Here is a 21,472-nt window from a genome sequence, read left to right as displayed (position 1 = left end):
CCATCCGATACCCTTGACACTGGGCAATTCGTGACCTACCAATGGCTCTTCCCAAGTTAAAATAGGATGTCTTTCAGCTGACACACAGCTGACATTCCTTGGTAGTCTCCAGAAGACACCCCTATTCTTGCTCTCTGTTTGCGATACTGCACAGTCAGGGGGATATATAAAAGTTCACCTATAGGTACATATCTCGCTGATTTTCATAAGACCTGCATGGCAATGTATTTTGGCGGTAGAAATCGAATTCCAAAGTTCAGTGATGTTGCATACTTTTATGCCGATTTGCTAAGGCACAGTTTCTGGGCATGCGTCACTAATGTTTTGGGCAGGTCAAATAACCTTGCTGTGGTTCCTACCAATGTTGGAGTCAGCCAAGCTATCTGCACACCTCCAAGTCACTAAAATAGTGAAAAAGGCTGCTGCCTGGGCAGGGGTGGCTGGTGTTCAAGGGCTAAGGGGCTGCGCCCCTAGCCTTTTCTGGCCTCTCTAGTGAAGCATATATTTAATTACATGATGAAAGTAAAACATTTTCTGCACAACAATTTCCGAGTGAAAGTTGGGCACTTTGAAAAGCCCCACTGCGCCTGCGTCAGTATGTGGCTGAAAGCTGCACAGTAGGGCTGACAGGGCTTGCCCATGCAAAGCCCTTACGTTTTCTCAGAACGCAGTGACGTCCCTGGCTTATCTCCTCCTCCAACAGAAGCCCTGATAGTAAATAGCCTGGAGCTTTTTTTGGCCAGCCCGGGTTTCTGAAAACTTCATGTCACTCCGATATTATTATCCACCCTTTCCTATTTACTCAAATGGTGGGGTGTGATCAGAAGGGTTTACGTACCAGAGGTCACATTATATTAAAAGAATGTGGCATTGCACAAAGAAAATCCCCTTTTCCTGCATTACAAGCAGTCTGTGGCAGAGAAATGGAATAAATACAATAAATAACTCCATCTAGGGCTCTCTGGGAGACAGGAGTGTGACCTGAAGACCACAAGTCATAAATATGCCAAAGAAAACCCTGCACACAAGTAAGTTGGAGCTCTATCTTTTTTACAGACAATAAGAAAAAAATCTGTTCTCTCAGCTCTCCTCTCCTTTCACTGCCTCTGTAGGTGATTTCGTCTCTCACAGGCTGTAATGGTTCCAGTAATTTATCATGGCTAGTTATGCTCGTTTTATTTCTTCTGCAGACTAATGACGTGATATGTCATATTAAACATGCGGTGTACCTTTTATCACTGAAACTTCTTCATGCCAGCCATCTAACATTCACTAACATAGAGCCCACTTTTTTCCCCATTCCTCACGCAGTAGAAGTGGATGCAAGCATGAGTAACTTGGTGTCTTGTCTTGGGTAATGGTAAGTGTTATAATGCTAATCTTATGATATCTTTATGGTACTGAGAACCCTTGCCACACTAACCTCCCCCACTGTGACGCCCCAGGCCCTGGCTGCAAATCGCTGGCTCCTTTAGAAGTGAAGGTGCTGCATTTGTTCCCTCATGAAATTGATCCAAAAGACGAGCATGGTTCTTGTTCCCTTGCAAAATTGATCCAAATATTGGATTCAAGCACAAAGGGAGAAATATGTGCTTACAGTAAAGGCATTTATCTGCTGTATGGCCTTAAAACTGTCCCTATCACCATGCCCTTAGCATTAATGCCAAAAACATGAATTGATATGCAAACAATGAATATTAAAAAGTGATTTAGTTACTCTTATTTCACATGTTTTAATTAATGTTGCTTTCACCAAGAGAATTAGTCATCATGATCTGTTTCTGTCTTGCCTAGTGCACACTTTGATTCGTGCCGGGTGTTTATGAGGGGCTTTCATTGAGAGTGCTGGTGCTGAGGCTGAAGGTAAAACAAAGTGCTCGTCAGTGTGTTGGCGTCTTCACAAAGCACACAGAACAATGGTCACGTTTTCCAGTTACATTTGACATTTAGGGCCAGATGTATCATGAAGGCCTTTTGCGATTCGGAAATGACTCGCAAAATGGCATGTATCACATTTGCAAATCGGTAATTGCGATTTCTTAAAAATCGCAAATGCTATTACCAAATCGCAAATTGCAATACCGGCCCCATTCGCACCTATGGGCCTGCTGGCCCATATCTGCGAATTCTTTGCATTTCCAAAATTGCTTAACCAGAAATCGCAATTTTGGAAATGCAAAACCCCAGGGTGCTGGGGGCCTTAGGCCCCCTCTGCTGCACCCCAACATTTTTTTTGGGACATGTAAGGTGCACACATGCCAAAAGGGCATGTGTGCTTTACATGTACATTTTAAAAATGCATTTAAAATGCATTTTTAAATTTTGCACATGGTTACCACCAGGTTCAACCAGGTGGTAAATAGCGATTCCTAAATGCCCAAATCGCATTTAGGAATGGCTTCATACATGTGCTAAGAAATCGCAAATAAGGAATCCTTATTTGCGATTTCTTATTTAGAGAGTTGCAATTTGCGACTCTCTAAACAGGGTCGCAATTTTAAGGAATCGCTATTTTAGTGATTCCTTAAAATTGCGTTCAGAATGTCTTTCTTACATTCTGAACTGGCTTTTTGCATTCGCAAACAGGCATTCGCACCGTTTGCAAATGCAAAAAACCTTGATACATCTAGCCCTTAGTGTAAATGTGTGTGAAGAGGATGCACAGAGGTCATAATATTTAGAAGGCAAAGGCAAAAGGAAATAAAGTGCTTATATGTGAATGAGTGCAATGTATGTTTGGGGTGGTAAAATCAGGGAGATGCAGGGAGTGCATTCAGGGGAGAGTGAAAAGAGGGTGATGAAGAGGAGAGAGGAGGTTGAAAATGTGCAGATGAATGAGATGTGAAGAGAAATAGGGCAAACATATCTAACATTAAAGAACAAATAACTGAAGGCCCTACTCCTTCCGCAGGCCTTAACAATATTTAATTCATAGTCTCACAATTTCAGAATTGAAACATTTTCAATGTTAATTATTTATAACTAATCATTATTGTTACTCATTTAACTTCCACAGCTAACAACCATTGACAAAGCCAACTGTACTGACAGGCTTTATGTGATGTCAATTGTTGCGTTATATTTCTGGATGCAATAACATCTCATTTTGCATTTTCCCTTTTAGAGAGCCCCCACTTTTTTCATCCCACTTAAAGACCTGTCTGCAAATATTTCTGTATGACTGGTTGCAGCCAGCAGTTGTGTGTGCTTCCTGATGCCTGGTTAGAACATATTCTTCCAAAGTTGATGCCGCATGGAGTGCAAGACAGTGGGTAAACACACACTTTAAAGGGCCTGAAGTTGTTGCAGTGTACAGTTCGCACATTAAAGTAAAGGGTGAACGTATTAATGCAGTAAGCTATGTGTTTAATATTTCAAGACTATACATTCCCACTGCTTTATAAACCCTGCTTTCTCACTAAATTTATTTCCTTTCAAATAGACCACTTGTCAATCTTTTTTCTATTTTTTCTTGGGTGGAGGACCCACCCTGGACCCCACGTTTGTTTTAGCTTGCTCGCTACATAAAAGTCGTACCCAGACTATTACGCCCCACCACTTTCAAATGTCACCAGCCGCCACTGTGCCTGGGGAGTACTCTCAGGGGAACGTCAGGGCCAGCATCACTACTGCTGATTCTCGAACAACCCCTCAATGCAGGTCTCAGTACTTACAGATCGGGTGTGGGCTTCCTCTATTCTTTCCCGGGTCTCTTCTTTCACATAGAGTGGCTGCACCAGCTCCGCTTTCTGCAAAGCGTCTCGCCGACCACTTCAGAGGCTTTAAAAGATGCATTTGTCTAACTTAGCAGTGAGGCAATGGTTTCTTAGATGCTATAATACTTCAAGGAAATATCATGAAGGTACATGTTTTAAGCGGAAAACGAATATTTCTTGACAGGAACTGGAGAAAGGTGTAAATGATGTTGAAGCTCAGTAAAGATGTACAAGTGTTCAAAGTGGATCCACCCATTTCAGTGGAGAGTATTACTGATTTGAACCACAATGTATTTTTAAACGATTTGACAAAATTAAGAGGTTTATGAGACAAACTCATACTCAGATAAAATAGGTTGACAGCTGTGCCGAACACCAGTCACAGAAGGAGATGAGTTGATGCAGGAACTGAATAGACTGTGTACCGAAGGGGTAATGAAACCCATATAAGCATCATGTTAAGGGAGTCACATGTATGTAGATTTATAAGATTTTAATTCTTCTAAGTGGGCAGACAGCCGTATGTTTCTAGACAGCATGGAAATACTGACCGTTTCAAAATGACATCATGACCCAAACATTCGGTAAATCACGGAGAGCACTGTCTGGAAACATACATACCATAGCATTTCCACACACTGGTAGCAGTGTGGTATGTCTTACTGTGCACAGTACAGCACTGTTTAGGATTTGAGCGCAGATGTAAATTATTTAAGCTCAATAATCATGGTGATATAGTAAATAATTCACAATACAATGTGCAATACCTCAACCTGATCCACTGCATAAAGCACTGCACAGAACTTTGCTAAAACAATTACAAAACATAGCAGTAGCATGTCTATATAGGGAGCATAAGAGCGATATTCTCTTAAACAGGCTGTTTAACACTAAAAGAGCCAGTGACTATGATCATTAGTGAGGTTAATATCTTCTAGATCTACCCCAGAAGTTTCTGGGAAGTTTGGTGATGGCTTTAAAAGCAAAACAATTAGCTTTGCAATGGAAGAAAAACAGCCTTGGGACCATCCGGAGCTTGCACTCTATATAGCTTAACCTAGTCAATTCAAGATATAGATAATGTCTCATGAGGAAATAAGTAAAGTTGATCACACACTACATTACCTGTCCTTGCACCTACCAGTGTTTAAGTTCTGCTCTTGCTTTCTTACCTACTTTGCCGTTCTGCTTCTGAAGGCAACTCTCACTGCCTAGAAATGCAAATACAGCCAAGAAATTCCCTCAGCACCCTTCAAATTCTATGTGAGACAGCAATCCAAGCAGGAGAATGTCTATCCAACCGCCGATCATTTATCACTTTAGTGAGGGTACTAGTAACTGGTGCTAACTGCCCAGCTTAAACCCAAATGGTTTGTATTTCGGCTTATTTGCTCGAGTCAGAGGCCACACCTCCTCTACAGTGAGCCAGGCTTCTGAACTAGTTTTGTCTCTGTCTGGGACAGGGAGCAGCTCCTACTCTGGATGTGCAACCGCATTCTGGTGTCTGAGGAAACCTGAGCACCGTTTTATGTCTGGCATAAACTAGAGGGAAAACTCTAGAGCTGGTTAACTTTGTCAGCAGCGTCACTGACAAGGCTGACCTGGCAATGAAGAACCTGGGCCCCCTCTATATCGAAGCCAAAATGTCTAGATAGTGAAATGCAAAAAAGGAAACCAGCCTTCATCCTCGTGGTAGCACATTTTATAACTTCAAGAAATGCAACAGGATGCAGACAAAGTCACATCTAAAGGCAAACCCCAACATCACCTCATTTCGGATCTCGCTGCTCCTCAACTCTCATTGTGCATTTGTAGCTACAGTTTTGGTCTTAATTTGTATTTTTGTACTAACAGTTATGACAATAAAATCAAATAAAAGCAGTTGTGGTTGAAAACAAAGATTACCCCCAGAAGCTTTTGTCAAATGCTTCCTCCATAATATTACAATGGGAGCCTGCTACTCCTCTTCCACTTTTCAATGCATATCCTAGTGAAATGTATTAAACTGTTCTCCAAAGAACATCTTTAAAACCATAACACCCTACTGACTGGCGATCATGTAAAAGATTTATCTCTTGTCCTGCACTTAGCCCCTCAGCATCCTTGCTCCTGAAAGACAAAAAAGCAGGAACTACACAGAATGAACATGACTACCAAAGCCAAGTGAACTTCCTGCTCCTGATACCACCTTTAGGACATCTGATATCGGGGGTAGCAATGGCAGTGCCAGGGCTATTATAAGTCAAGCTAAGGGGGGGAAAACTAGTAATAACTCTTAAGGGAATCTCGGCCCCACAATGTTACATTTATACATGCTGTACAAGAAGTGCTTAATATAATGATGCAAGAATTGGGCGGGAGCTTTTCTTGCTCCCTTGGCATCACGGAAAGTTTATTCATAGTTCAAAATGTATGCCAAATTCACAGGCCTTTCTTCCTTACGTAGTTATAAATGTCTCTATAATCAAGAACGTTTTTTTAGGGGAAAAACTAATGGCGAAAGGTGACTGTTTTATTGCGCACAAGATGTACACTTGAAGAACAGTCATATGTAGTCAAAGAATCTCAAAGTTCACTTTACCCAAGAGAGATGAGAAAAAAAGTGAACAGCCGGATGGAAGCTTGAGCGTGTTAATCACAGCATCCGAGGGTCGTTCATTGGATTTTGTGTAAAGAAACACAACACGAGAATGAGTACAATAGGTTTATTCTCGAACGCTATCCAACATCGAATGAATCCCAACCTGTGGCTTACAACAGCTCCAAGTCCAATCTGACTTGCATCAACAGTTACTATGGAGTGAAGAGTTTCATCAAACAATTTTAATGAAGGTGGTTTTTGTTGGGTTATCCTGTAGAATGTTAAACATGTAATGATTGCTAAGCAACATGATGGAATGTGAGTGAAGAAAAATCTGTAAGGAGGCAGTTGCCCATTGGAACTGCCATGGTTGGTAGCATCCTGCTTAATGGAAATAAAGCTTGGAAAGACTTGGAATTGCGTCTCTCTCAGTGGCGATGAGGATGGGATACGTGGATGCCATCTGTAAGCCAACCCTGGCATATGAGAAGATGCCCTCTGTATTAGGTGGAGTGTGACCGGGGATCTTTATAAATGTCAAAGGGCACCGGCACCTTCTTCTGATAACAGTGAACCGTGGTTTTAAGGATCAAAGGTCAGGGACAGTGTACGGACTTATTTGAAGGATACCGCGTCATTGGTGTGCCTGTGGCAGAGGTCCATTGTTGGAAGAAGCCTCATGAAGACAGGGAGCGGCATCACCCACAGCGTGTGAAAAGGCTTGAATGTGAAGCTTCATGCAGCTATAAGGACTTGAAAATGGAGCTTCATGCAGCTGTTCCTGGGTGGACATTTGCTGGTTGAGGTATTTTCGCTTGTGGCGTTTGTGTTAGTTTAACCGCGTCCAGTTATATCGAGACAGTGGAGTTTCTAAGGATCTTAAGGTGTGATAGTTTTTTTATTTGTGACATTATGGCATACAGACCGTAAATTTCTGTTAGCGCGCATTTATTTTTCTATCAAAGTATGCGCGTGTGCACCACGTTGTAAATTGCTTGTTTACCTTTGAATTGTGCCACGAGCATTCCGCGCTGAGGTGTATCTCTTCACCGTGAGCGATCACGCGCAGGACGTTCAAACGTTGCCGCGAGCGTTCCTCGTGTGAGGGCACTCGTGCACAGAGGCTGGGCTAGAGGAAGCTCGGTTTCCAGGGCAACGAGTGAACAGATGTGAGGGAGCACGTCGCTACTGCGCATTGCTGTAACAAGGGCAACCAACAGTAGAAAAAAGGCAGACGCTCATATAACGAAGAAGACACTGCGAATTGGAAACAATCACAGGCCAACGTTGGGGAGAACGTCACGCTTTAACAAGAACTGTGATAAAGAACCAGATTGGCGCAACCAGGATGACGACACCGAGTTGAATTTGTACAGCGTTTTCATTTCTACGTGAAATGTAAGACTGTGACTGTGGATTTTGGCAGAACGAGTTGCAGAACTGGGATTATAGTACATCTTATTTTAGTCTGTGGTGACTGATTTTATTGTATACTTGAGTAGTGTTATGATAAAATTGTTATTGTATTTATTGTAGAGTAGGGGTAGCAGAAGCAGTGCACACTATGCAATCGATAGCGCCTCCACCCACATTTTTGGTACTGCCTGGTGAACCTATTATGCCATTAGAAGATTGGCAAGAGGCATTCGAAACGTATTTAGAAGCCTTAGGTGGAGCTATTTTTACGGCTAAAAGGAAATTAGCTTTGTTAAAACACAATTTGGGGGTGGAAGGCAGGAAAGTGTTGAAAACTCTGCCATGTAATGAAATTATTGAAAATGGTGAGGGATCTGATGAAGAAATAGAAGGGGATGATGTTTATGTAAGAGCTACGGGGGCATTAGAAAGTCACTTTAGTAAGAAAGTAAGTATTGTAGTGGAACACCACAAGTTTTTTTCTAGGAGCACAAGCACAATGTGAATCTATTGACCAGTTTGCGAGTGCATTGAGAACATTAGCAAATACATGCAAGTTTAGGGACTTGCACAAGGAAATAATTAGGGACCAATTGATAAATCGCACTAGAAATTTAAAAATTCAGGAAAAACTCTTGAGTTTAAAGGATCCGTCCTTGGATGAGGTAATAGTTATTACACGGTGTTTTGAAGACACATCACTTTATATAAAGGAGTTAGGAAAAAACGATGCAGAAAATATGACCATGCAGGAGGTGGACAAAATCAAATGTACTAAAAATGATAGCAAGTTAGAAAGGAAGAAAAAATGTTATAGATGTGGTAGCATGAAACATTTGGCATTTTCTAGGAGTTGTCCCGCTTCTAATGCTAAGTGTATCAATTGTAACAGAATAGGTCATTTTTCTAAAGTTCGTAATCAGAGGAAAAATGTAACCAAAAAGAAAAGTGTGAATTGTGTGCAGACTGACGGTAAAAAGTTGGAGAGAACATCTTCTGATGAAGAAGATGACCGCATACAGGTATTGATGCTGAGTTCTGCCAGTACAGAAGAAGTCTCAGTTGAAAACAGCGTGATGTTGTTAGGGAATGAATGTTACAGACCGCCGTGAAGTGTGTTGTAAGTCTGAATGGTGTATTCGTTAGCATGTGGGCAGATCCATGTTCTCCATATACGCTTATTGATAGAAATACATGGCTCAAGGTAGGAAAAGTGGATTTATCCGAGTCTAAAGTCGAATTGGTGGGGTATGGATGTACCAAAATACCTGTTGTGGGGTATTTTCAAGGAATAGTAGTTTTTAAACAGAGGGAAATAGCATGTTGTGTGTATGTTGTGGAAAGGGGCAGGTGTTAGTTAGGGTGGAATGAGCAAAGAGCATTGGACATTGTATTGAACCCAAATACAGAGGAATAGCTTCTGACCGTGTTGCATGATGATCCTAAGGCGGAGACATGGAGGTCGGAATTTCCATTGTTGTTGTTTGGGGATAAGTTGGGGTGTCTTAAAAAATTGAGACACAAGATTGTTTTGAGAGAAGGTGCGATACCTAAGGTGCATAAAGTGAGAGGGGTACCATTGGTGTTGAGGGATGCGCTGAAAGCTGAGTTGGCGAGATTGTTACAGTTGGGTGTGATAGAAGAAGTGGAATCTTCAGAATGGTTGAGCCCAGTGGTACTAGCTCGGAAACCTAATGGCAAAATTAGGATGTGTGTTGACTTGAGAGATTTAAATGATAATATAATGATAGACAGACATCCTATACCAAATATAAATGAGCTGTTGGCCAGCATTCAAGGTGGAAAGGTGTTTTCTACACTGGATTTGTCTAACACGTATCATCAGATTTTATTACATCCAGATTCAAAGGATCTCACCTCATTCATCACACCCGAGGGAGCATTTAGATTTTTACGAATGCCATTTGGCCTGGCATCTGCCTCAGCAGTTTTCCAAAGGATTATGCAGAGTTTGTTGAGCAAGGTTAAGAATGTAAAAACAATTCAGGATGATGTGCTGGTATGGGCAGAAAGTGGGATGGAACATGATGATGTGTTGAGGAAGGTGTGTTTGATTTTGGAAAAGGCAGGCTCAAGTGTTGAGATGAAGAAGTGCAAGTTTGAGTGACAGTGTGTGGAGTATCTGGGTCATACGGTTTCTGGGGAAGGAATAAAACCAAGGGTAGGATTAATGGAAGCGATTGAAAGGGCACTGAGTCCAAGGGATAAAGATCAACTGAGATCGTTCTTGGGCCTAGCAGAGTACTATGCAAAATTTGTGAAGAATTTTGCGGACATGGCTCAACCCCTGCGTGTGTAGATGAAGAAAAGACAGAAGTTTGAGTGGTCGGAAGGTTGTCAGCAAGCGTTCGTTGAGTTGAAGAAGAGCATTATCAATGCCGTGGAATTGAAACCATTTGTGACGGGCAACCATACAATTATATCTACAGATGCTAGTATGTATGGTTTGGGGGCAGTGTTGATGCAAGTGAGGAAGGGTAAGGAACACGTGAATGCATTTGCCTCAAGGACACTGAGGGGGCGGAAACGACATTCTGTGATCGAAAAGGAGGCTCTTGCTTGTTGGTGTGAGGTCCAGCATTTCAGGAATTATGTGTGGGGAAGAAGATTTGATTTACGGACAGACCACAAACCTTTGGTGGACATTTTCACGACAAAGGGTGCCACCCGTGCGTCACCTCGAATAGAAAAATGGTTGTATAGGTTACAGGAGTATGATTTTGTTACTAAATATGTTCCGGGCGTGGCAAATGTAAATGCCGATTGTTTGTCTAGACTACCAATTGAAGGGATGGAAAACGACGAGGATGAGGATTGGGTTGTGCCGGACGTACATGCCATTGAACTAAAGGCTGTAGGGGAGGATGTGTGGAAGGCAGCAGTGACGGCGGATGAAGTGATGCAAACGCTGAAAACAAATTTAGATAAACATTGGTGGGATTTAGGAGAGGATGTGGTAGATGTGATATCTAATTTTAAGAGCGTGTGGTCGGAATTATCCGAACAGGATGGTGTATTGAAAAGGGGCGAAAGAGTTGATTGTACCGCACAAGTTAAGGGAGAAAGTATTGGGAGTTTTGCATGAAGGGCATGGTGGTATGTCGGGTATGAAGAGAAAGGGTAGAGAGGATTTTTGGTGGCCAGGCATGGATCGTGATGTTGAGAGGAAGGAATAAAACCAAGGGTAGGATTAATGGAAGCGATTGAAAGGGCACTGAGTCCAAGGGATAAAGATCAACTGAGATCGTTCTTGGGCCTAGCAGAGTACTATGCAAAATTTGTGAAGAATTTTGCGGACATGGCTCAACCCCTGCGTGTGTAGATGAAGAAAAGACAGAAGTTTGAGTGGTCGGAAGGTTGTCAGCAAGCGTTCGTTGAGTTGAAGAAGAGCATTATCAATGCCGTGGAATTGAAACCATTTGTGACGGGCAACCATACAATTATATCTACAGATGCTAGTATGTATGGTTTGGGGGCAGTGTTGATGCAAGTGAGGAAGGGTAAGGAACACGTGAATGCATTTGCCTCAAGGACACTGAGGGGGCGGAAACGACATTCTGTGATCGAAAAGGAGGCTCTTGCTTGTTGGTGTGAGGTCCAGCATTTCAGGAATTATGTGTGGGGAAGAAGATTTGATTTACGGACAGACCACAAACCTTTGGTGGACATTTTCACGACAAAGGGTGCCAGCCGTGCGTCACCTCGAATAGAAAAATGGTTGTATAGGTTACAGGAGTATGATTTTGTTACTAAATATGTTCCGGGCGTGGCAAATGTAAATGCCGATTGTTTGTCTAGACTACCAATTGAAGGGATGGAAAACGACGAGGATGAGGATTGGGTTGTGCCGGACATACATGCCATTGAACTAAAGGCTGTAGGGGAGGATGTGTGGAAGGCAGCAGTGACGGCGGATGAAGTGATGCAAACGCTGAAAACAAATTTAGATAAACATTGGTGGGATTTAGGAGAGGATGTGGTAGATGTGATATCTAATTTTAAGAGCGTGTGGTCGGAATTATCCAAACAGGATGGTGTATTGAAAAGGGGCGAAAGAGTTGATTGTACCGCACAAGTTAAGGGAGAAAGTATTGGGAGTTTTGCATGAAGGGCATGGTGGTATGTCGGGTATGAAGAGAAAGGGTAGAGAGGATTTTTGGTGGCCAGGCATGGATCGTGATGTTGAGAGGTTTGTTAGAAATTGTTTGAGCTGTGCATGCAGTGACAAAATGCAGGTGGGGAAGAGTACTTCTGTAATTCCCATACCATTTCCGCGTGAGCCATGGCAAAAAGTGGGCATGGATGTGTGTGGTCCATTTGACGTGGATGGAAATGGCAAAACCTATGCTATTGTAATGATGGATTACCATTCGAAATGGCCAGAGGTCAGTTTAGTGCGTGATGTTAGATCAGGTATTGTCATTGAGTTTTGTGAGGAGATATGGAAGTGAGAAGGTTATCCTGAAGTGTTGGTAACCGATAATGGTCCACAATTTACGTCGAGTGAGTTTGAAAATTATTTTGAGTGTTGTGGTGTTAAACATATTAAAACTGCCATTGCACATCCCAGGGAGAATGGACTGGTGGAAAGATTTAACAGAGTGTTGGGGGAGTGCATTCAATTGGCATTGCAGAGTGGGTTGAATTGGAAGAAGGAAATCAAAGATATGTTGTAGAGCTATCGCACCACTCCACATTCCCTTACTATGGGAACCCCGTTCATGTTGTTGAAGGGTAGGAAACCCTGTACCAAAGCTGTACCAGGTTGGATGGGCAAGGCAGGTAGGGGAAGAGTGAATGAGGAAAGTTTAGTGAGTCGTGTGACAGAAATGCAAGGGAAGTATGAAGGTAAAGGTACGGGTGGTGTGGTGGAGCATAAATTGGCAGTTGGTGATTGGGTGCAAACAAAAGTTTGGGATAAAACAAAGAAAGGTTTGTCCAAATGGTCTGTGCCCAAACGAATATCGAAGGTGAGAGGGTATAGTGTGGTGTTGGAGGATGGAAGGAGATGGAATGTGGAAAGTGTGGTGAAGTGCAATGAGTTGGAGTTAAGGAAGTGGAATGATGATGTAAGAGAGGGTGGGATTGCAGAGAGTGGTACGGTGTGGAAGGAAAAGGATAAAAGAGTTGTGAAGAGGCCAGAGTATTTGAAAGATTACGTTGTCTAGATGGCAACATTTAAAGATAGTCAAAGGTAGGTGGTGTTGAGCATATTGGGTACCTTTATTTTTAGGTTATCGTTTAGTCTTGTTTTGTTTTTGAGTTATTTTATTATTATAGCATTAGTGTCTTTGTTTAATTTTGGGAGGGAGATATGGTAGGTTATGCTGTAGAATGTTAGACATGTAATGATTGCTAAGCAACATGATGGAATGTGAGTGAAGAAAAATATGTAAGGAGGCAGTTGCCCGTTGGAACTGCCAGGGTTGGTAGCATCCTGCTTAATGGAAATAAAGGTTGGAAAGACTTAGAATTGCGTCTTTTTCAGTTTCGGATTTCTTACCTCAGTTTGTGAATAATACTTTCATGTTCATCACCCCATTCAAAGACAACATCTTTTTTTGTCAATTTCCGCATTGGTTCAATTTTGTCAGAATAGTGCACGTGACTAATTGATTCTGGATCATCTCATCATGGTTTTGTAAAGCACAAGATGATGCAAGCATGTGTAACGAGGCTGCATAAGATTCTACTGACTCTCCTGGTGCCTGGCATCTATAATAAAAGTTACGCCTTTCCATTATGATGCCTATTGTTGTATCACAATAGTCATGCATTCTCCTTCTCAACACTATGTGTGTGTCCCAATTTTCTTCACCTTCTGATTTCACTGCGGGTCTTACATTGTCAAAAATACATCTGCCCTCTGTTCTCAGACTATTGTGTAACAGAGCTGTTTTGCGTTCTGCACTATACACTAACCCATCAATAGCCATCAAGTGCATTTCAAAACTTCGGATCCATTGTTCCCTAGGCATTCAAGGCACATCCAAAAAGGGTATCTGAAGAGGATACAAGGCCTTTACTCCTTATGTTTATTATTCTCAATTATATATATATTTTTTTTCTTTATATATATATATATATATATATATATATATATATATATAGCACTATTAGCACTATTTAGCCACATTTTACTGTCCATGCGAGCACCTTTGCCTTGCTGTACTAATTTTAGTGAGTCTGCACATTAATTTGTAATCCACACGAAGGAATCAGTTTGTTCAAACAACAATACACTTGATACAGGATATCTCAGCATCTTTAAGCTAGGCGGAGTCATGAACGTTTGGCTGAGAGTCGAATAACATGCCAATGACAGGAATAAACTGTGACCGCGCTATATGGTAGCACAGAGGCAAAGCAGGCTACAAACGCTACCACAGGACACCAACAAGAGGGCAAAGCGAAGGCAGATTATAATTAAACAGTGGAGATTGTCAAAAGTCTGTCCTCATCCAGTCCCTGAATCACACCATGCCTGAAGATCCGCAGAAAGATCTGCTCGGAAACGAGCACAGCTACAAGGTAATGAGCATGCATCCTTACTGATCTGCTAACAATCTTCATTACCGCAAAATATCCCATCCTCGTCGCCATATTCCCGTTTAGAGAAACACAAAACGAGAATGAGTAAAATAGGTTAATTCTCTACCACTATTCAACACTGAATGAAACCCAATCGTTCTTCTCCCCCCCCAACTGTCAAGCGGCCCCAACATTCTACAGTGAGCCCTGAGCCCATGGGCTCACCAGCATGGTGGAAATAAACAAAAGAACACCTATATTGCCAAGAGTGAACTAACACATATATATATCTACAGATATATCTATGGTAGCATTAACATAAATATAGGATATTACAATATTCTAATATTCTAATGAAGAGTTCATGCAAGAACTCATCTACTGACCTATCTATGTGCCCCTGAACTCAGGTGGGAAGAAATTATTAGCTGTAGTGCAAAGAGAGAGAAAGCACTGGTAAATGTATCTGATCGCTGCATCAGAGAAAAGATGCGAGGGGAACGTCTATAAAAACATTTTTAACAAGAAGCTAAGAAAACAGGTTTATTTTGTCTGTGACCAAGGAATGTACCGCTGTCCAATCTTTAAGGTAGTATTTTTGTATACGGGTCAAATATGTTTGCTTATGTGTGTATATTTTCGTTTACTTTTGCTTTGTAAATATTTTGATATCTGGTCTCCTCTTTCACACACACACTTACACAGAATTTCAAAAGCAACTGGAATACATGATTATTGTTCTGTGTGCTCTGCAGGGAGGCCAGCCCACTGACAGTCACTCTGTTTTGCCAGAGCTCTTGATTAAAGCCCCCCATGAACACTAGGCATGACTCAAAGTACAAGAATAATACAATGAGCAGAAAATACAGAAAAAGATGATGAAATAGCTAACATGTGTAGAAAAGAAGATTAAGTAAAATGTGAAATAAAAGATGAACTAAACCACTGAAATGCATTAGCCTACCGTTTTTAAGATTCATTGTTCGAAATCAATCTATGTTTTGACATTAATGTTAAGGACATGAAGAGAGGGCCAGTTGTAATGCCATACAGCATGTAACTGCCTTCACTAGAAGCACATATTTCTCCCTTTGCAGTTAATTCAACTATTTGGATCAGTTTTGCAAGTAAACAAAAACACAGCTCATTTTTTTTTAAGCAACTTTGCAGGGGAACAAATACACTAGCTCCAATTCTTAAGTGCCCAGTGACCTACAGCCAGCGCCTGTGGTGTCCAGGGGTGCGTGACCAGGGGTCTCAGCAGAATATACAGAACACAAGATTAGCATTTATAACACTTACCATTAATGAAGGGAAGGTGCCAAATCATGTGTTCTTGCGTCCAATCCTACTGTGTGACAAATGGAAAAGGGTGGGATCTATGCCTGTGAATGACGGACGTATGGTCTCAAGCAGGGATGCAGACTCCCATGCCCCAAACCGTGACCCTGACAGAATCTTTGACCCTCAGTGGCTCACATTATAGACTACAATGGCAATGAGGGGCTTTAGAAAGGTAAGCCCTGCTTCGTGTGTCACACTACAGAAAGCAGATTTACTGCCTGGCTTGTGTCTCTTGACTCAGAGCAAGGCGGGGCAGGAAGCCTGGGACAGACAGCACAGACTTAAATACATTGACCAGTTTAGAGATATGGTTGTATCTTTAAATAAACCTTTCTATTTAATATCTTTGAGGTAAAGGTGTGGGAATTTCAGAGGGCACAGCCCCAGAGCCCCAATAGGGGATATGTCTGATTTTATTATCTGAAGTCTGACCCTGTATAATTTCTTAAATCTAATGGACAGCACTGAGGCCTTGGCCTATGCAACCTGAAGGGTTGCTGCCTGAGACTGTGACACAGACGTCACATAAGACGTAGCATTAAGTCTGAAATGTGAACCCGTGTGATAGTTCTGCTGTGTGAATAACAAGCTTGTAGAACCGCCATTGCCAAAATGACTCTGATCACTGATCCTACAAAAACTCCGTAATTAGAGGGATTGTTGCCTGAGCCTTAATCAACTATGCAAACAGTAGGATAGTTTTCCTGTGTGAAGCTTGAACAATATAATCTTCATCTTCACCTGAGAAGTTCATCTGTTGTCTAAAGCTTAAATACACAAGTTGTGCAATCTGAGCAATAGCTAAAGCCAAAGTTTAAGTATTGTTTTTAACCCCTTATACCTACTACTAAAATATGCAGTAAAAATGTTGGAAAAAGACTAATTCTATGCATGCAGCTTCTGTAACTTCTACTGTTAAAATCCAACTATATCCACCATACAATCATTGTATTTATTGCAATTATGAATCAATATACCGATGTCCACTACATGTATATCTATATTAATTAAACTACACAATGGTTACTGCATTCATGCACAGTCACAATGCATCACTGTACCAAGGATGTGCTTATGCTGTAACATCAACATACAATTATCTTCTGTGGTGTGCACTCTACAAATAAATCAACAAAGAACTCGAAAAAGGTTCAGAGCATTCTGTGACTTGGTTTTTAAATCTATAGAACATTTAAATGTAACCCAATGTTCACTGATTTTAATATATTAAAGTACATCTCAACTTTCTGACATTCAAGCCTTTTTTCTGTGTAAAGAAGCCGACATGGGCTGATATAACAATGGGTCTGTCTAATTTCGATAACAAGTTTAAATGTTCTAAATAGGGAGACCCCAAAAGTGTCTAGGCTCAATGACCCATAAATCCCTAAAGAACAAGTTATTAACCTTCGGTAACGATTTATCTGGTAGAGACATATTCTAGTTGTAGATTCCTTGCCTAAGAATTTCCCCAGGTGTCAGACTGGATCTGGAGATTTTTCTATGAGCAGTGCCCTTGTGTGCCGTCAGGTGGCGTAGGCCAACTCGGCGTCCGTCGTCATGGTAACTGTGAAGACCTCGCAGTCGTATAGAGGCGCCACCCCGGTGTGCTGACATCAGTTTTCTTTCACGACTTTCCACGCTAGTAGCGTGGAGCCATGATGAACAGTGATAATGGTGCACCAGAACTAGGACCCTGATGGGCGGGTCAGTAAGGAATCTGCAAATAGAATATGTCTCTACCAGATAAAATGCTACCAAAGGTAAGTAACTTGTTCATCTGATAGAGACTTCTAGTTGCAAATTCCGTACCTTAGAATAGATACCTAAGCAAAACCATCCTCGGCAGTGGACTGCGAACCAAGATCACACTAGAAAGTCCTGCAGGACTAAACGACCAAAGTAGCCGTCTCTGCGGACCTGACTGTCCAGGCAGTAATATTTAGTGAATGAACGTGTGCAGGGATGCCCACATTGCTGCCTTGTAGATATCCAAGACAGGAACTCTGTGTGCTAAGGTTGTGATGGCAGCAGTTGCTCTGGTGGAGTGAGCACGCAAACCCTCAGGGGGTTGCTTCTTCGCCAAAGCGTAGCACATTTGGATGCAGAGCATCACCCAACGCGAGATGGTGCACTTCTGCACCACCCGCCCTTTCTTCACACCCACATATCGTATAAAGAGTTGATTGTCCACCTGGAAATCTTTAGTATGTTTGAGGTAGAACACCAACGCTCTTTTTGGATTCAGACGGTGGAGTCTCTCCTCTTCATGAGGAGGATGTGGAGGTGCGTAAAAAGTAGGCAAGGTGATGGATTGGCCTACATGAAAAAGCACATCTTTAGGAAGAAAGGAGGCCCTGATACGAAGCACCACTTTGTCAGGATGGACAGATAAAAATGGTGGCTTTGAAGAAAAAGTTTGAAGCTCACTCACTCTGCGAGCAAAGGTGATGGCAATCAGGAAAGCAGTTTTTAATGTGAGGAGCCGCAGCAGACAATTGGGGCACACATAAGGTAGGTAAGGACAAGGTTTAAGTCCCACTGGGACATATGAACAGGTTCGGAGGAAACAAATGAGTGAGTCCTTTAAGGAACCTAACAACAATGGGAGACTTGAATAAGGAAGGTTGGTCTGGCAATCTAAGAAAGGCCGAGATGGCAGATAAATAGCCTTTAAGGATGCCCAAAGTAGTGCACTTATGGGCAAGGGAAAGGATGAACAGGAGAACCTCAGATAGAGGTGCGGAAAGGGGATCAACAGACTTGTTGGTACACAATGCCACAAATTTCTTCCAATGACAGGCGTATATCGATTTGGTGGAGGGACGCCTGGCTGTCAAGATAACATTGCAGACTTTGGGCGGAAGGTCGAAAGCTGTCAAGTGCCACTGCTCAATCTCCACGCAAGAAGGTGGAGACTGGACAGGTTTGAGTGGAGAACCGTCCCCTGCTGCTGTGACAGAAGATCCTCCCGAAGGGGCATTCTGTGAGGAGGATGCGTGGCCATGCTCAGGAGCTCGGGATACCAGACTCTTCATGCCCAGTCCAAAGTCACAAGGATTACTTTGGCATTGGTGTAGGCGTAAAAGAGGCCTGTACTCAACTCGAGACGAAAAGCATTGCCGAGCGAAACTCCAACGTGCAAAACATCTGACATTGCGTGTTCTCTGTGGAGGTTAACAGATATAACCAAGGCTCGCTACACTGCTGAAAGAGGCCTTGCGCCACCTCCGGATGGAGATGCCATTCATGATTGTCTATGCATCGACGGCTGAGTTTGTCTGCTCTGGCATTGAGAGAGTCCGCCAGATGTTGAACCACCAGGGTTATGCCCTGGTGTTCCAGCCAGATCCACGACCCAACTCCGCCCTGCTTGTTGCAGAACCACATGGCAGTGGTGTTGTCTGTGAACACTTGCACCACTTTCCCTTTTAGAGAGGGAAGGAAGACTTTCCCTGCAAGCCTGATCGCCCGGAGCTCCAAAAGGTTGATGTAGAGTCCAGACTACGCCGGAGACCAGAGACCTCTGATCTCCACCTCTCCCATGTTGCTGCTCCATCCCAGAAGTGACACATCTGTCACTACTGTAAGATCTGCTTGGGGAAAGGAGAAGGATCTGCCATTGACCCAATCGTGATTTGAAAGCCACCACTGAAGATCTTGCGCAGATCCCGCAGAGATCTTGACCATGTCAGAGAGGTTTGTCTGATGCTGTGCCCACTGAAACTTCAAGTTCCACTGCAGAGCCCGCATATGCCATCTGGCAGGTGTCATCAGCAGGATGCAGGAGGCCATGAGGACCAGGAGCCTCAGTGTCCTTATCACCTAAATCCAGGATAGATGCTGAAACATTGGAATCCTAGAATTTCCTGGACTCGCTTTTCAGGAGGATAAGCCCAAAAACCGTACTGTGTCCAGAACAGCTCTGATGAAGAGGAACGCCTGAGAAGGAGTCAGGTGTGACTTTGGCATGTTTATAGTGAAACCCAGCGAGTGCGGAAGATTTGCAGTAGTCTGACGTGGGAGACGACTGTCTGGGGAGTGATCGATTCCCAGTGGGGCAGATGATGGCAGATCATGCATCCTATTGGTCCGGGATGGGGCAACTGACTAGGAGGGTTTGGAGGCTGCAGCGGTGTGGGGGTGGACTGGACAGATCTCTGGCTCTTTGACCCACAAGCCCATGGGATTCCACGTCCATGCAGTGGCTGAGTAGCATGTGCAGCTCTGTGGCTGGTAGGGAAAGGATGTGAGAGGGAGCCCCTTCCGTGGCCATGAAAGGGACAAAAAGCAGACTGTGCTGGGTGAGGGGCTGCAGCAATGCCAAGGGACTGAGCCGTAGCCCGGGACTCCTTAAAACACACGAGTGCCAAGTCCGTTTTGTCTCCGAAGAGACGGATGCCATTGAAGGACATCTCCATAAGAGACTGTAGGACATCCCCCGAAAAGCAAGACTTCCTCCACCAGGTGTGGCTCCTTAAGGCCACCTTCGACCCAACGGATCTACCTAGTGAGTCGGTCAAGTCCAGCCCACAACAGATCTTGAACTTGGCCGCATCCCTCCCATCAGCAATGGCTTGGGAGATGATGGCCTGCAACTCCTCCGGGCCCTGTGGCAACACCTGCACGACCATATCCCATAAGTAATTGGTGAGGCGGCCTAAGAGGCATGCAGTGTTCAGGGACCGCAATACCAGACTGAAGGAAGAAAACATCTTCTTCCCAAGCTGATCCAGTCTTTTTGATTCCCTATAAAGGTGTGTGGATGGGAATGGGCCAGAAGATGAAGCCTAGATGACAAGGCTCTCTGGCGTAGGGTGTTGTAATAGGAATTTAGCGGGCAATTGTCCTATTAACAGGAGCCCCTGTGCTGGGTCTGGACCAGGTACCCGAAGGACATCTATGAGGGCTTCATGGAAGGGTAAAAGGGGTTCTAAAGTGGAAGCCTCGGGCTGAAGCACCTCAGTCAGGAGCTTAGTCCTGACTGCCACAGAGGGAAGCTCGAGGCCAAGAACCTCAGCTGCCCCACTGATCACCACAGAGTATGATGCTCCCTCTGCTGTAGTCACAGTAGGGGGAGAAAGCATGCCAGCGTCTGGAGAAGTATCCAGACCACTACCTTCTCCCAATTCCTGTGCCCAGTCCAATTAAAGGTTGTCAAGCTGGTATTCCAGAGGGTTCAGCAACCCCTCCAAACCTTACCCGTATCTATACCCATAGTAAAAAGGGTCAGAATTCAACCTGGGGTGAGAAGACCATATTGAAGTCAGATCCGGCATCAAGTGACAGCGTTCCGGCTCATCGGGGATCAGGATTGGGTCCAACTGGAATCGGGAGCATCGACGTCTCTGCTGGTGCCGGGGAAGGTTGCGTTGCCATGACCGGTGTCAGCACGGATCTGATAATGGATTCGGAGGGGCCCTCAGTGGCCGGAGCCGAAGCCACCCACACAGAACCTGAGGTGCCCCCATCCGATCCCCCAGGCCTTGAAGGCGCCGCTGGGGGGTCGGTCTGCCCAAAGATGAGGTGCATAGCCTCATAAAACTCCTTCAACTGGGCAGGAGTGGCTCCGACTCCCGGAAAGTCGGGGAGGCGTGGAGCCGACCCAGAAATAGGCTCTGCGGATGGAGGCCTCCAGTGTCGACACTCTTCCCGTGTCACATTGCCTGAGCGATGGGGCGAAGTCCAAGAACGTTTGGCCTTCTTTGACAACTCCTTTTTATGACTTGAGTGTCCTGAAGATTTGGATTGGGATGACGAAAAGTGGTGCTGAGTCAGCAAGGGGTCTCGTGACCTTCCTTTTGGACAAGACCGGGAGCGATGTGTCAGGCTGCCATGAGCTTTAGGGACCGCTCCCTCACAG

General features: G+C 43.6%; 1 protein-coding gene across 2 annotated transcripts in view; it reads right to left on the bottom strand.

Annotated features, from left to right (window-relative positions):
* ITFG2 (integrin alpha FG-GAP repeat containing 2) overlaps positions 1-21,472 on the bottom strand; it is a 596,359-nt gene that overhangs the window by 56,722 nt on the left and 518,165 nt on the right. The window contains exon 12 of one of the 2 annotated variants that reach the window (XM_069228155.1): positions 3,675-3,780. The exons of the other annotated variant lie outside the window; for it this stretch is intronic. Coding sequence (XP_069084256.1) covers positions 3,719-3,780 — 62 coding nt within the window. The 3' untranslated portion in view covers positions 3,675-3,718. The remainder of the gene's footprint in view (positions 1-3,674; positions 3,781-21,472) is intronic. 2 annotated transcript variants of the gene reach the window in all.

The sequence above is a fragment of the Pleurodeles waltl genome, chromosome 4_1 (genome assembly GCF_031143425.1).
Source record: "Pleurodeles waltl isolate 20211129_DDA chromosome 4_1, aPleWal1.hap1.20221129, whole genome shotgun sequence".
NCBI lineage: Eukaryota > Metazoa > Chordata > Amphibia > Caudata > Salamandridae > Pleurodeles > Pleurodeles waltl.
Note: the sequence above shows the minus strand (reverse complement) of the source record. Positions and strands in the feature narration are given on the sequence as shown.